The following is a 17,421-nucleotide window of genomic DNA, read 5'->3' on the forward strand; positions in this document are numbered from 1 at the left end:
CCCAGGGATCCTTGAGGATGTTCCAGGGGGTCCCCATCTAAATGATAGTTAGGAACAAAACAGAGACAGACCCATATAGATCTCTGAGAGTGTACAAATGGAACCAAATGGACCCGTTAGGGTTCCGTTTGACTCTAACGGTCAATTTGGTTCCATTTGTACACTCTGAGTTAAATTAACATTGATTTTACAATATAAATTGGGGTCTCAGAGATAGAAAATATGGGGGACGGTCCTGGACTAATGCATGGGGGTCCTTGAAATTGAAGTGGTTGTGAATCACTGCTAGAGCCATAAAAATCTTATCTTATATGTGGTCCCTGGCATATCTTTTCAAATGGGGGTCCGCGGGTTAATAAGTGTCAATTTCGGGGTCCTTGACTTGAAAAGGTTTGAGAACCACTGCCCTAATAGCCTAGTTCTAGACTCATTAGGACCAGAAAACCTACTGGTTCAAGTTGCAATGACCTCTTTCCTTTTGGTAGAGGACAGAACTTAATTTCTTTAGGAACAAAAATTTGCTTTATTATAGCCTACTAACATTTAACTTGTTTTACGTTCTATCGTTTACACCTAAAGCCGGGTAAACTATTATCTTACCATGTCTGCTACTGATAGTGTAGTCGATGGTGTCCTCCTTTCCTTCCTCCAGTGAGGCTTTGCTTGGTTGTTTTCCTCTAGTTGACGACATGTTACCCTGAAAAATAAAGTTCACAAATTGTCAGTGGTGCAAAGTAACTAAGTACATTTACTAAGTACTGTACTTACACTTTTGAGTTATTTGTACTTTACTTGATTATTTCCCATTTCCAATAGGTCTCTTTTTACTTCTACTCTACATCTTGGATCCAAATATTGTAGCCTACTTTTACTCCATTACATTTATTTGAACACTTTTTACTAGTTACTTTAGAGATTTTACAAAACCTTCAGCCCTCTATACATTTCGGCCATTTGAAAATTGACGATCTACAAGCTCACAATGATTGTTGTGACTTGTGAGCTTGTAGATCTGCTATTTTCAAATATTTGTATACATTTGAAAACATGAAATGGGACATTCTGCATAATGAGTACTTTCTACTTTTGGTACTTTAAAGTACATTTTGTTGCCAACACGTTTGTACTTTTACAGTAGGCCTACATTTTGAATTTGAGACTTTCTGTGGTATTAAAGTACAAAATGTGAGTAGGCCTACTTTTCCCACCACTGCAACCTGTTCTTCTGGGGGTCCCTGGAACAAAATATTTTGAGATGGGGGTCCGCGGCCAAAAACATATCATTTTGGGGGTCCTTGACATGACAAAGTTTGAGAACCAGCAACATAGGTTTTTCAGGAATCTGAATCAGCCTATATCAGCGGTTCTCAAACTTTGTCATGTCAAGGACCCCCAAAATGCTATGTATTTAGCCGCGGACCCCCATCTCAAAATGTTTTGTTCCGGGGACCCCCAGAAACAAAGATTTTAGTAAAAAATATTCAATATGAATGTGGGTCTTCATGCTAGATGCAGAAAGTTAGCACAAAGCAGTGTAGTTGTTGGCTCGTTTTTAACTTTACAAGTTCACACGGTGCTTTGGGCTTTAAGCTTACCATTATGTACAAGTAGGCTGTTATTTGGTGGTTTTAGTTGAGTTCTTGTTCTTGTGTAGGCTACTAAGATACGAACTAAACCGTTTAATACGAGTTTAATAGACGAAGATAATTATTCTAGCTTAGTAACTAATACACACAATTTTCAAAAGAGCAGTAGCGCGCGCACAGTTCCAGTATCCCATTGACAGGAAGCACAGTGCAGGTGCCGCCGTTTTGTGTGCCGTTGATTGGCTAATGGGTTGCCAGGGAGATAGAGCTCGCCAGTCTGAGTCGTCCCCCTAGTGGCGAAAGAAAAGAAGAACTTCTGGGGACTCGGATTACAGTAAAAATCACACCCGTGTGAACTGAGCGGTGGTCGTGGTGTGTGTGTGTGTGTGTGTGTGTGTGTGTGTGTGTGTGTGTGTGTGTGTGTGTGTGTGTGTGTGTGTGTGTGTGTGTGTGTGTGTGTGTGTGTGTGTGTGTGAATTGAATTGAAATTAAGTACTGTACTTGATTACTAGATCTAAACGTTTGAGTTCCTTTTACTTAACTGGAGTATTTCCAATTTTCAGTACTTTTACTTCTACTCCACTACATCTCAGAGACAAATGTTGTACTTTTAAGGGCCATTCACACTGAGCACTATAACTAGTATAACTATAAAAAGTATAGTTTTAAATATTCAAGTGGATGGCAGTGTTCATGTAATGCTCGAACCCGGGTCTCCCATATGCAAGTCATCTTAACCACTACTAGACCAAAGGGACATCCCTATGGACCGGGGGAGATACTATAGTATTAGTATATAGACCTTCTGGGTCATCATAGTGAGAGGATATTAATAAAATCTAGGAATAAATTCCTTACCAAGAAATGTCTTCACCAATGTGTTTGTAAAGGTGTCTAGTAACACATCTAACAAAGTTTGAAATTCAAAATCCCTAGGAACTATTGACAGCTGCTGAAAGTTTGGGTCCCATTCACTTACTATACACTATACAGGAACAAAATACCCCCAAAAGACCAAAGCTACATCCTTATGGACCGAGGGAGATACTAGACTTTTGCGGCCATCAGGCTGAGGCAGTGAATCACTCTGCTATATACTGTACATGCCACATAAAAAATAAGCTGTGAAAATGAATTAAAAACATGTAGCTCCATATATAAATTCAAGAGAATCTACAAAAGTAATATGATACAAAAATACAGTAATATACAGTAATATATAGAATAATAAACTGCACAAATGAATAATAAAATAAAAAAACAAAAAAGAATAAAATTTGATAATTACAGGCCACAACCTGAGATTGTTAAAAATGTAATTATTTAAATGTCATATACATATTTTTTGCTTTGTTTATATTATTATATTATATTTTGCAATAGTTTTTGTTAAATAATTAATTAGAAGGGTAGGCATTATAAGCTTTAGCTTCAGCCTTCTCCTTTTCGGTCCAGCAGTCGTGTGCTGCTTTGTTTTTCTGTTTTGTTTTAACTAGAGATGTTACCGATCAATCGGCAATGGATCGGATCGGGCCGATCAAAGCGTGATCGGCGATAATCGGTGGTTTAGATCAAAAGGTAAATTCACCGATCGGATCGGATCGGTGCATCCGATCAACCAGCCGTTCAGTATGCCCACTTGAGGCCATTTTGGGGTATAGATTTCCACAGTGCTGAAGGAATAATTAGTTACTGCTATGATAATAAATACATAGTAATGCTGGTAAATAACTATAAGGCAAATATATAAATGAATTCATGAGTGAATGAATGAATGAATTAAAGTTAAAACATTAACATTTAGGAAATATAAATAATAACTTGATCGGATCGGTGATTGATCGGTATCGGGTGATCAAACTTTTGTGATCGGTGCTCGCTGATCGGTTCCAAAAAACCTGATCGGACCATCCCTAGTTTTAACTGTTTCTGTTTTTATTATGTGAAATGTTTTGCTTTTCTTTTTTTGTTTTTACAAATGGAATGTTGTTTTAAATGTAAACAATGACCGAAATAAACTTAAACTTAAAAAATACAATGGTGAGCGACAGTTATAGTTATCCATTTATATGTATCGATACTATAGGCCTACTGTACACTAATAAAATAAAAGCAAAGCAAAGTTCTACAATGAATCTATGAAATGAATACATTAAAATAATATAGCCTCGTGTTAGAGGAAGCAGTGGCTGTGGAGAAAGTCACACAGAATATTAAAATCAATGTTTACAGATAATGCGGGGGATTATTCATGATAAAGTGGAAGCACATTATACTATTGTAAAAAATGTTTTTGATGTTCAATGCAATTCACATTGTCGTTTTCATCAAATTGTATTTAACTACCTAAGCATCTGTGACTGAAGCAACCCAGCTGACAGTTTACTGAAACAAAATGTTCTTTATTTGATGACATCCATGTGTGCATATTGATGACAAACACAGGCATGGTAGATAACAATGATTTAATTGGGAAGCATTGCAATATGGAATCTGTGAACTGAACTGAACAGTACAGTACATTTAGCAACTTTAATTCAGTATGATTAGCCTACTTCAGATTATGATAGGATACAATAACAAAGGGAAGAATTGTATCAATATCCAAATATGTCATCCACACATTTACGCAATTGTTGAGACTGTTATTGCTTCAGTAAGACTCACAAAACACATCACAGCTATTGTTCTCTCTCTCTCTCTCTCTCTCTCTTGCTCACACGCACGCACGCACGCACGCACGCACACACACACACACACACACACTCTGTGCCAGAGATTAATGATGGACAAACTAACTAACATCCCCCAAAAGACAATGGGGCCAAAGCCCTAGAAAAAGCAAAGTGAACCATGCCTTTACAAGCTAGGTGTAAAATCAAATTTTCAGTGCAGTGGAAACAAAACAGACAATGCTTTACTTCTCCCTTTAGAACTAAAGCATCATGGAAGGGTTCTGTTGTCAGTGTCAGTTTTCAAACCATATTTGGGAGGGCTAATAATGTGTACCAGGTCTCCAGAAACATGATGGAGTACAGAACAAGTACAGTGAAGGAGTGTTATATGGCTCTATGAGCTCCTTTCTATTTTTGAGCACGTCCTCTGGAACCATAATTATGTACTTTGGTTTGCCAGGCTTTTACTACAGTCCTGTCAAGGTCCAGTCTCCTTATCTTCTGGCATGATGATGAAAGGTCCTTTGTTATCTTCATTTAGTCAATTCCCGCTCAGTCGCATGACAATTCTTAAGAGTTAAGCCCTTTGGACACAGGACAGTTGCGTTTTTTCCGTTTGCTGCATGAATAAAACGCATTGGATTTAGTGTGCAATGCTGTGCGGAATCGGCGCTGCGGATCCCAAAAGGAGTCATAAAAGGAGTGATGAGTTTTTCACCGCATGCGACAAGACGCACGAATCGAACTGGGTTTGATCGAGAGAAAAAAATGCACGGCCGCAGCCACTTGTCGCACGGCTAATTCGGATCCGGTGTGCATGAGGTCGTAGAGAATCATTGTTTTCTTATAAAAAAACGAAATTGTCCGTTTTATCCGTACGGATAAACGCGCCTGTGTGCAAAGGGCTTTAGTTATTGACACATTTGGTGCACACAGGGTTCCAGAGTATAGCATATAAATGTAAATAAAATAAATCTATATGTTTTTTTTTTTTTTCTAAATTTTGATCCCACGATTTTTGTAACCCATTTTTTCACCCGGTGCCAATTGCCTAAGCTGTGATCCTGGGCTCTACTCTCCCTCTGCCAACCTGGGGAGGGCCCTGAACTGAGCTCATGCTTCCTTCAATGCATGAGGAGTGAGCAGGCCGCTTCTTATCACCTGACAGGGGGAGCTTCCCCGGTTGGACGTAGCGCGTGGAAGGAACACGTTATTCCAACCAGTTCCACTCCCCTCCATCAGGCGCCTCGGCTGGCCAGGGGGAGGCTTTATAGAGACCAGGATTACTGCATGTTTTTGTGAGGTTATCTACCCTAGGAGACACGGGGAGAACATGCAAACTCCACACAGAAAGGCCCTTTTGCCAACCCCACCTAGGGTGTGGGCACTGATGACGCGGAGGAGGGAACACGCCCCCAGCACCCACAGTGTCCCCCGGCGGGAATCGAACCCAGGACCTTCTAGCTGTGAGGCGACAGCACTACTGGCTGCGCCAGGGCTGGGGAACAATTGCCTACCTAGGGGGGGAAGGGGGAAAAAATGGAAGGGGGAGAGGGGGAGAAGGGGGAAGAAGGAAAAAAGAGGAGAAAGAGAAAAGGAAAGAGAAAACGAGCGTGGAAGGGATGAAAAATGCAACAGGCCAGTCTTCGTGTGCATCTCCCCAGTGATCTGTCCAAGTAGTTTATGAGTATATATGATAGATTCATGAAAATTGTGACTTTTGTCGATTTTAGGTATGGTTGGTGAGGATCCGAAGGTCGTGGGTTTGATTCCCACCTACGCCGGGTCAGGTGTTCGATTCCCACCTACGCCATGCAAAAATAACACTCAATGAATGAAAGAAACGTCCTCATTGTTTTAACCATCTCTAAATGGACCACAAAATCAATTTTCTCACCATCATCTAACCTATTTGTACTATTGTATTACTACAATACAACATGTAGGCCTACGGTACATTGGCACATATTGACAGATGCCTGTTAAGTATAACCCTTGTGAGACTGTACTTCATTCATAGATGTATTGTACATCTATTTATATTCACTGGTGATAGATGTACACAGTATATATGTATTATATATTCACTGTACATTTTATGTATTGTTACCCTTATAATTATTATTATTTTATATAATTATATAACATAATAATTATTTTCTCTTATTCAGAGATCCACTGCAAATGCAGATCAGTATTTCAATGTATCTATTATTTCATCTTGGTTTGAAACAAATTCACTTAGAAGTACCTTGTATTTCATTCTAATGCTGCTGACATCTACACACATTTCTTTTAAAATCTTACTCTGTATGAGTTACAACAAACAAACAAACATCAACAATATTATGACATCTGGACTTATTTCCAATGGGGATCAACAAAGTCAACCATTGAGGTAAAAGCACAACATATTTCATTAAGTAAAAAAATGCAACTGCATGAAAGGTAAATACAATTTTAATCTAAAAGATTCAAATACAACAGGGTATTAATCCCACATACAACATAAACATGGTGACAACAAATATATATGAATACATCATCACTCTTGGATGGAAACCCTGTATGTCCAAAACTTATTACTTATCACTTATTTCTTATCACTATTTAAAAAGTATCTAAAATAGTGAAAATAACTGATCTACAAGCTGACAACATGTCAACATCTTGTGGGCCTATAGATCTGCTAACATGGTGAAAATAGACAAATCTACACGCTGACAACACTTTGATGTGTTGTGGGCTTGTAGATCTGCTATTTTCACTACTTTTAAGCAACACTCATGTATGATAAAGTAGGGCATTCATTTACAATAAAATAAAAGGAATGGGACATGGTTTCTGCCTGACAGCGACAATATGTTGATGGCTCTGGTGGCATCACACTTTGCACAAGAATAATAAAACAAGTCTCAACGACATCACAAATTTAAGTAAGGGAAAGGCAAACATCTGCTCATTTATTTTTTTGTTGCCTGCTAGCGACTCCTCCTTTGATATGGTGTCTGTATTTTTGGGCAGTTTACAGTATTGTGTCCTGGTTCCTGTGTTCTGAACTGGCCACTTTCTGCATGAATTTGCCTGCACTGTCCGCTTGTTGAATCTGGCCGTGGAGGCACATCGCCTTTGGTGAAGAGGTGCAGAGAGAACAGCTGAGGTCTGGGAGACAGCAAAGGAGAAATAGAGAGAAATATGTATAATCAATACAAATTCATTGTCACAGTGTCACAGTTTATGTTTGCCTATGTGATAATACAGTATGCCCATCACACATCAGATCCCACCATGGCATTATCTTTTTTTAGCAGCCATCATGCAGGGGCCATCTATGTCTGTACACAGACATTTGTATGTGGCAAAGATTTACACACTATTATAATGTTCTTATTTTGATCATAAGATCCAATTACAGAATGTCAAGTCTCCATGCAGGTTTTCTTCGGAATATGTATGACACTGATATACTGGTTCTCAAATGTTTTATTTGCACAGACCCTTAACTCTGAGTGTCTTTATGTTTCTGGGTTTGATTGAATACTTTGTTAGCAGTTCACATAGGAAAAGCACAGTACAGTTCAGAATCAGATCCAAGGTCTACTAATAGGATTTAAACCCAATAAAGCACAATGGCTTGTTTACATGTGGGTCCTTTTGTACAAAATTCATAAGAGAAACACATAGATCTATATAAACAAATAATATGTTTGTTATGCTTTGTTGATGAGCCAAATGTAGTCCCCTTTTCACTTTCATTAACATACTAGGCTACTACATGTAAAGTTGTATATAACTCCTTATCATTAATGTTTCAATGACACTGAAAATAGCCTACCTTAAAAAAATATATAATAATAGCCTAATATTGCAATAGCAGGACAGTAACTTAGCTATGTAATCCATATGATCTATTAAACTGTCTTTACAAATAAAGCATTAACTAGATAGTATTGGCCAGCCAAGGATCAAATGAAAGACAGTAGCAGACACCATCACCATGCCTATTGCCTACTTGTTATTGTATGTATGGTAATGCATTTCCTGCAGTCTGCAGATGACCAGACCATTACCATAGTAATTTATAGAAGTCACGAAACTTACCTTGAGTGTTAGGATAACAAAGCCAGTGTCAGCAAGTGTCCATTCATCCAAAGGTCTCTGAGTGACAATTGTTTGTTTTTAACGTCGGACGCTGCATTAAGAGAATGTGGCTTTCAACTTTCAACCGCTGTTCATAGCCCTCCCGTGTGGTTTCTATTTGCTGCTCTGTGCTCAGATGCGGTCTAGAGCCCGCCTACTGTATCCGGTAATGTGTAAGCCCACATTAAAGCAAGTAGCGTTTCCATATCCGCTCTGGCCCCAGACCGGAACAGCGACCCGAAAAGACGGAGTGTGATTGGTTGGAATCCAGCAAGGGACGTTGTGTTTTGATCGGGGGGGAGAGAGGGAGGGGAGGAGAAATGAAAAAGGAGTGCAGCGATTTTATTGGCAGACGGACGGACGTGCGACGGGAGGCGTTCTGATTGGAAAGAAACCACCGCGGGGGAGATCTTCCATTGGCGACAATTGAACTCGCTCTCTTTTTATTTGGACGCGAGGAGCCCCGCCGTTGGCCAGTAAAGGAGGAAGCGAGGTAGGCGAGCGCTCGCCGGATAGCGCCACCGTGCCCCCTTAAATAAATAAATAATAAATAATAAATAATAAATCTATATGTTTGACCTAAAACTATAATGCCACTATTCTATTGTACCTTTATGTGAATGTACTGCAAAACCAAACCTTGGTTCGGTATAATCCATATATCTATTGTTTCGTTTACGTAGTCTTGTGTCCTGTGCAAATTGTGTATTTGATGGAGGCTGTGTAATTAGTTAGAAACGGTAAATACACTTATTGCTGTCTCTTCTCTTCTCTTCTCTCCTCTCCTCTCCTCTCCTCTCCTCTCCTCTCCTCTCCTCTCCTCTCCTCTTCTCTTCTCTCCTCTCCTCTCCTCTCCTCTCCTCTCCTCTCCTCTCCTCTCCTCTATCAAATGTCTTCCAGTGACGGCTGACGGGTTAAGGTGTTCCCATCAGCAGGTAGAAGGTGAGGGCTACGATGAGGAGCAGGCAGAAGGGAGAGTTGAAGGTCTGGTAGGCCGTTGAGGGCATGAAGATGTCCTCGTACTTATAAATACTGATCATGTGGTCGCTGACGGGGGGAGCGTCGATGTCATGCCTTGTGATGGAACCTGTTGGCAAAGGTAAGACGACATACTGTAAGAAATGGAAAATAAGCAGCTTAGATTTGTATAAAGTGAACAGCGAAAATGCACAATACAGTGTCCCCAGTATTCATTTCAAGTTTTCAGGTCGATTGGGTCCATTTTATCTAACTATTAATTTACTAAATGTCTGTCTGTCCGATAGCTGTCTGATTTACCCACATGACATCACTGATACAAAACAGTGTCCACATTTGGAGATAACTGACATCATACTGCCGCCTGTACTGCGCATGCATCTCCGCCATGGTAACAGCCACATGCTGAAACATCACCCAAATATGGAGATGACTGAAATCACTGATACGTCTCCAACATTACTTCTGAGACTCCTACATTCAATCCCTCATATACTGTGCACACCCAAACTCTGCACATAATTCGCAGTGCATATGTTCGAATGGGCAACGACTAGTTACACACCTTGTATAGCCGGTCCCCAGGCAAACAGGTAGTACCATGACAGGTGCAGGTCCACCAGTGTCTCCTCTCTGGGTACGTATAGTGGTCGTTTGAAGCGGCAGGTCACCCGGTTGTTCTCAAAGATGCCCTCCTCGTCCCTGGCCGGGTTCCTCTTGATCTCCTTGGCCCACTGGCCCACATTGTAGAAGTGATGAATCCTCACACGCCCATTATCGTCATGTACACAGCCCATGACATCATCGCCTCCCTGAGGAAGAGAGTGGAATTATATTCAAGATAATAAAATAAATAAATAACATTATTATTATTTAATAATGAGAAAAAGAAGAAGAAGAAAAAAAAAACATTTGAAACACCAGATTCAGAATGACTTTGTTGGCGAAGTAGGTGGTTGCTAACACATAAAACAATGCATACAAAGAAATGGAAATGAATGCTAAAAACATTTTGTAACGGATGGTTCTCTTCAGTCCATCAAGAAGGAAAGGCACATTGATATAGACTAGAAAGTGGCAATTGGAAATTGCAAGTGTGGTTGCCGTGACACACTAGCAAATAAATATCTCTGTATCTATCAGTCCTTGTCCCTATTTGAGTGTGTGTGCTAAACCATTTCGTCCTTGTCCCTTTAATGCCCATACATGGAGATCCCTGATGTCATCAATATTAAGCCCATATCTTGGAATGCCCATGTACATACTGTGTCAGTCTCATGTGGTCTATGATGTCAGACATCTATGTCAGTCATCTCCATATTTGGGAAAAGTTTAATTTCGTGTGTCTCTCTCTCCATATATGGAGCTGACTATCATCACCTGGATCTCCATATATGAAGATCACAACACTGTCCTCATCAAACCCTTGATAGCCATACATGAAGACGACTGGATCATTACTTAGATGGATATAGCTCCATATATGGATATGGATATACCGGTATAAGTCAATGGGGAAAACGAATTCACTAATAAATTAACATCAATTAAACTATACAACTTTTCTCTACAGAAATGGTTCCACATGATTCCCGATGAAGCCGGTCGATTTGACATATAGCGAGGAGTTTTGTGAGGAGGATATTTGTGAGGAGTAGCGCGTCAAACTTTTGGTCACTCTCTTGAATAGATAGATAGATAGATAGATACCTTTATTATCCCAAGGGGGAAATTCAGTTGTAAAGTCAATACAGCAATAGTTCCGTCAGTCTAGGTTAGGAAGGAAGTCCTTTTCACTCGTCCGTTATGTGTCTCGTTGTACAGCTTAAGGGCGGCCGGTACAAAAGATTTTCCTAGTCTCTCACATCTCCGTCCTGGGTAGGCAAAGCGGTCGTTTCCTCTCTTACTCCAGTAACTGGTGATCTCCAGATGGAGGGGGTGAGAGGAGTTCTCCAAAATGGAATCTAGCTTCCTCGCTGTACGCACTCTGGTTACTTCCTCCACCCCCTGCAGAGAGGACCCAACAACAGAGCCTGCTTTCCTCACCAGTCTGTTCAGGTTAACCGTGTCACCTGCTCTGCTCTTTATTGAATAATAAAGTTGGACAAGTACTATAGTGTGGTTGCCCTGTTAGGGCAACCACACTACTATGTCTTCTTCCTTTCCTCGCACTGTATTTTCCCATGTATATAATGTTACATGTTTTATATGATGTGCTAATAAACTAAACTAAACTAAAACTAATTAAACCCTATACTTTGTTGACCGGAGTCCCCCAGGGGTCTGTACTTTCCCCCGTTCCTTTTCCCCCCCTCTACACCATATCCTCATTGAAATAACAGATCTACAAGCTTATAACGAGTTTTCACTGAATACCAGAATAGTTAAATTAGGGTTCATGTGGTTACGTGTGTAAGTGTATGCTCTTTAAGTTAAATAAGAAAAGAAGATTTCATTGTGTGGTGAGTCTCATGATGCAAAGCTGCTCACCATCTTCTTGTCAGAGGAGAAGCCTACAGCCACCCATCCATCTGTGTCTGCACTCAGCTCGTACTCCACATCTGTCCCAATGCGACGGTAACTCAGAAAGTAGTCACATGACTCGGCATCACATCCTGGCTTCCCATACCTGGACATAATACACAACAACATGTGTACTTATACAACTGATTATACCAACAAAGGTTGACCACTTAAACTGCAAAGTCGTCAAACCAATGGAACAAGACGAATACAGGAAGGGTGGGCACTAGGGAAACCTGGGCACCATTTTTGGGGGAAGACTATAGGCACTAAAAAAGAGTGGGCATCACAAAGAGTTGACACTTTGGGTGAGCAGTGGCACTAGAGGTGGCCAGTCTTCCAAGAAGAGTGGGCAATAGGCCGCTTAAAACTAACCTTACACTCACAAAACTATTCCTAAACTTAACCTAAACCTTTTCTATTCATTAATTTCTTGTCAGAAAATGTTTTGGATGTAAAAATCATCTAAATGTAGATGCATTCCAGTAAAACGCATGCCAGACAGGTGCAAAATGTGTTCTGTGGACACAAAGACTGTTTTGGTGCCCAGATTTCCTCTAGTGCCCACTCTTCTGAGGTTTGGTGCTACATTGTTTTGGTGCCCACATTTTCCTATTGTGCCCAGAATGTTTTTGTTTTAGATGTCTTTTTTTTATGTCTTTATTGATAGTGAAGAGTTAGACAGGAAGCAGGGAGAGATAGATGGGGAGTGACACACAGCAAAGGCCGTCGGGATCGGGACTCAAACCTGCGATGCGCTGTCAGGCTACCTTGAGCCTGAGTGCACAGACTGCTAGGCCAACAGAATGTTTTGATGCCCACTCCTCATGTTACCCAACAAGGCTTATTCAAATGAATAGGATTGAAGATGCCTTTAACTCCCCACTCCCAGAGTAGACTTTAATGACCCTGTTTTCTGCTGAAGCTCTCTCTCTCTCTCTCTCTCTCTCTCTCTCTCTCTCTCGCTCTCTCTCTCCCTCTCTCTCTCTCTCTAGCTACACAGCCACAGATGAAAGAGCCAAGGGAAATACAGCTGGACAAGCAAGAGCCCTGTATTACTACATAGGAAGGAGAGGGGAGCCGGATATAGAGAAAAGGAGAATGAGAGACAGAGATAAGAGCATATTTTGCTAACCTGATGCAGCCCTTAGTTACCTAGCTATCACCTAGGCTTTGTTATGTAATTTTAGGTGATAGCTAGAAAACTACACCGCGGTGAAGTGAATAGCTCTTCACCCTGGACTCTGGTGTGCGTGCGTGCGTGCGTGCGTGCGTGCGTGCGTGTTGTAGAGAGAGCAAAGAGGCATGATAAACAGAGGAGGGGGGAGGTCATCATCTGCTACTAGCAGGGAGCTGGCCTGGGTGCTGAAAGCCTGTTGTATTTGCTACCTTCAGCACATTCATAACCAAAAACGCACAGATACTAAAAACATGTCGGCTATTGCATCTTGAAATGAAATCTTAAAGAGAATACTTTGCTCAAATCGTCACATAGCCTATAGCCTACAGATACAGCTAGACAAGTAGACAAGGTAGAATTTCTGAAAATGTGCTTGTATAAAGTCCCGAAGGCATTTTGCGAATATTTATTATATACAACTGTTCTAGGGGTATTAAGGGATGCTGAATCCAAATGTGCTGTATATAATGCTCAAAAATGTTCCTAAAAGGCTCAAAATTGACAAATCCAACATGGCCGCCACTGCAAGGTGGAAATCTATTTAAGTGCAAATCTTTTTGACTAAACAAGGTAGAAACTTGAACTAAATGTGTTTTTCTAGGTTAGCCTACATGGGGAATTTGAAATTCTATCCTGATTTTAGATCAGACGTGAATACATGGCTTGAAACTCATACATTTATAGCAGAAAAGTTTCGTTATTGATGCATAATTCGTCAAACAGAAACAAAAGCAGGATGAACCATGGTTTTATTCATCAAAACTCTTTTGATTTAGATTTTGCTATCATCCATCCATCCATCCATCCATCCATCCATCCTTCCATCTTCAACCGCTTATCCGGAATCGGGTCGCGGGGGTAACAGTTCCAACTGAGACTTCCAGATTTCCTTATCCTGAGCAACTTCCTCCACTCCCTCTGGGAGTATACCGAGGCGTTCCCAGGCCAGTTCGGAGATTTAATCCTTCCATGTGGGCGCCTGGGGGGCATCTATATATAGTCATCAATATTTCGAGCAGATGTCATAGGTATCTTGCCGCTGCATGCATCCAATTCCACTTTTCCTGAATAGAATAGAATGGATTATAATATAATATAATAGTATTTTACCATATCAATAAAAGTAAATGTACATGGGAATACTTCTTACTGTAATCCTTACTGTGGCAGCTTATTCACAGTCTTCCTCAGTGTTCCGGCAAGTGTTGAATTTTTTGCAACGTTTATAGCCAGCACAAGTACATCAGGGTAGGGTTCATCAATCTGTCAACATCTAAGAGTCTAGAGTATGCAGTCTAGTAGGCTGATATTCTCTAAAATTACCAAATCCCATTAGTACAATCTATTTTACATATATACCTGCAGCTGCAGCGTTGGCTGAGGCACTCCTTTGTACACCCACATGAAGTGAACTCCCTGCAGGCTTTGGGCATAGGTGGCAGGGAGAGTAGCTGTGGCACTAACTGGCCTTCCTTGATCATCCATCCCATTTCCTCCACTGGAGGAAGATCGGGGTGTGGCAGGTGAGCTTGATTCCATATAGCTGCTTGATGGTGTGCACGCATGATATGGAACCTCACAGCATCTGTGGTTGGTAGCAGAGTCTCTTGGGGACGACCTTTGCAGAATAACTTTACTTGTGCTTTGTTGCATGAATCAACGTCAGGCACACCATAGATCTTACAAATGAATCTTTCTGATGATGTCACGATATCTTCTGTGAAAGGGCCCTTCCGAAGGCCAGCAAGATCAGTGTGATGTTGTTCGAACACCTGCCAGGCTCTCTTCTTTCCGTGGCCACTGAACTGAGACACACTGTCACATCCAGTAAGGGCATGGCAGGCAAGGAGTGTCCACGAGGAAGCTGATACAGGACTGATCCTTCACTGTATCCATGCACTGATGGAAACAGTAGTCGTGTCAGCACGTGACACAGAGGTGCTTCTACTACTGCTTGCTCACTTTGACAAAATCAGATGTACCCATGTCTACATGAAAGCTGGGATATCAAAGGACCCAAAGTTTTTCCCAGTGCATGAAATTCACAGGATACTGTCTGAGGATCAACTGGACACACTCCTTGCCTTCCATGCCCATGGATGTGACAGTCTCAGTTCAGCGGCCACGGAAAGAAGACAGCCTGGCAGGTGTTCGAACATCACACTGATCTTGCTGGCCTTGGGAAGGGCCCTTTCACACAAGATATCGTGACATCATCAGAAAGATTCATTTGTAAGATCTATGGTGTGCCTGATTCATGCAACAAAGCACAAGTAAAGTTATTCTGCAAAACCACAGATGCTGTGAGGTTCCATATCATGCGTGCACACCATCAAGCAACTATATGGAATCAAGCTCACCTGCCACACCCCGATCTTCCTCCAGTGGAGGAAATGGGATGGATGATCAAGGAAGGCCAGTTAGTGCCACGGCTACTCTCTCTGCCACCTATGCCCAAAGCCTGCAGGGAGTTCACTTCATGTGGGTGTACAAAGGAGTGCCTCAGCCAACGCTGCAGCTGCAGGTATGTATGTATAATAGATTGTACTAAAGGGATTTGGACATTTTAGAGAATATCAGCCTACTAGACTGCATACTCTCTAGACTCTAGATGTTGACAGATTGATGAACCCTACCCTGATGTACTTGTGCTGGCTATAAACGTTGTATCCCCTTCTCTTCTATTCTATCCATAAAGAGTCATATGGCATGTATGGAAGCATGCAACTGCAAAAAACTCAACACTTGCCGGAATACTGGAAGACTGTGAATAAGCTGCCACAATACACAAGTATTCCCATGTACATTTACTTTTATTGATATGTTAAAATACTATTATATTATATTTTAATCCATTCTATTCTATTCAGGAAAAGTGGAATTGGTTGCATGCAGCTGCAAGATACCTATGAGATCTGCTCGAAATATTGATGACTAAATAGGCTAAATTAATGTAGCCTATCTTCATATTAAAGGGATATTTTACTTTCAAAAAACTTTTGGTAATTTTATCGTCTAATCAGGCTTTTATGAACACCCTGACCAGTTTTTAATTTACTTGATTCAATATTTAGATATTTGATGTAAATGTTACCAGGCCCTCGGCCTCTCCCCACAGACACCCATTGTAACTTCAAAATTCATTTTAACCATGATAGATTATTAAAAACACCCATTATTTTTTTTCTGGTGACTCATATTACCCTCCTAATATGTAAGCAGGTCGTGTTTTTTCAATAACATTTTTAATTTTTTTAATATATATTTGTTTTATTTAATTTTAATAAAAATAAATGAAAAAAAGGTTATGGAAAAAAACACGGCCTGCTCACGTATTAGGAGGGTAGAATGAGACACCAGAAAAAATAATGGGTATTTTTAATGAATTGTTAAAATGGAGTTTGAAGTTACAATGGGTGTGTGTGGGGAGAGAAGCCCTTCCCCTGTTTCCCTGTTGAAAGTGGAATACTATATATAATTTGCATATATGACTTGTTGATAGAAAAATCTAAATCAAAAGAGTTTTGATGAATAAAACCATGGTTCATCCTGCTTTTGTTTCTGTTTGACGAATTATGCATCAATAATGAACCTTTTCTGCTATACATGTACAGTATGAGTTTCAAGCCATTTATTCACGTCTGATCTAAAATTAGGATAGAATTTCAAATTCCCCATGTAGGCTAACCTAGAAAAACACATTTAGTTCAAGTTTCTACCTTGTTTAGTCAAAAAGATTTGTACTTAAATAGTTTCAGCCTTGCAGTGGCGGCCATGTTGGATTTGTCAATTTTGAGCCATTTAGGAACATTTTTGAGCATTATATACAGCAAATTTGGATTCAGCATCCCTTAATACCCCTAGAACAGTTGTATATAATAAATATTCGCAAAATGCCTTCGGGGTTCTGATTTTCTGAAAATTGATCCTGTCTAAAGACACTTCTTCATGCTGGAATAAGATTCTCACCGTCATCTGACAGATATCTAGATTCAAGGAACTCGGAGGCGAACGTGCTGTATGAGTCCTTATGATGCGGTTCCTTGTGACCGGGTTCGCCGTGGCCTCCGTGCCCGGTCCGGAGCGCACCCTCGTCGGTAGGGCTCGGCAGCACGACCCCCCACCACCAGACCTGGCTCAGCAGTGCCGACAGATGGACGAGCTTTCTCAAGGAATTCATGGCCAAATAAATAATACAACTAAAAATGCCTTAAGATAACGATGAATGCGACGACGTCCTCATTATTATAGACTGCGTGTCAAGTGTCCTCATATGCATCCATCGCACCGTCAAATCATCCGTTACCGCTTTTGCAGTTTTTTTTCCCCGGCGATGCAG

At 40.7% G+C, this 17,421-nt stretch overlaps 1 protein-coding gene across 1 annotated transcript; it reads right to left on the minus strand.

Annotated features, from left to right (window-relative positions):
• Window positions 1–9,315: 9,315 nt before the first annotated feature.
• LOC308293161 (DOMON domain-containing protein FRRS1L-like) lies at window positions 9,316–14,053 on the minus strand (the record flags this gene model as incomplete). The annotated part of the gene is made up of 4 exons (XM_080735595.1): window positions 9,316–9,488; window positions 9,945–10,191; window positions 11,870–12,008; window positions 14,013–14,053. 4 exons carry the CDS (start codon window positions 14,051–14,053, stop codon window positions 9,316–9,318), a joined length of 600 nt encoding a protein of 199 aa, XP_080591721.1.
• Window positions 14,054–17,421: the final 3,368 nt, after the last annotated feature.

The sequence above is a fragment of the Nannobrachium achirus genome (genome assembly GCF_963921795.1).
Source record: "Nannobrachium achirus genome assembly, chromosome: 10".
Classification (NCBI taxonomy): domain Eukaryota; kingdom Metazoa; phylum Chordata; class Actinopteri; order Myctophiformes; family Myctophidae; genus Nannobrachium; species Nannobrachium achirus.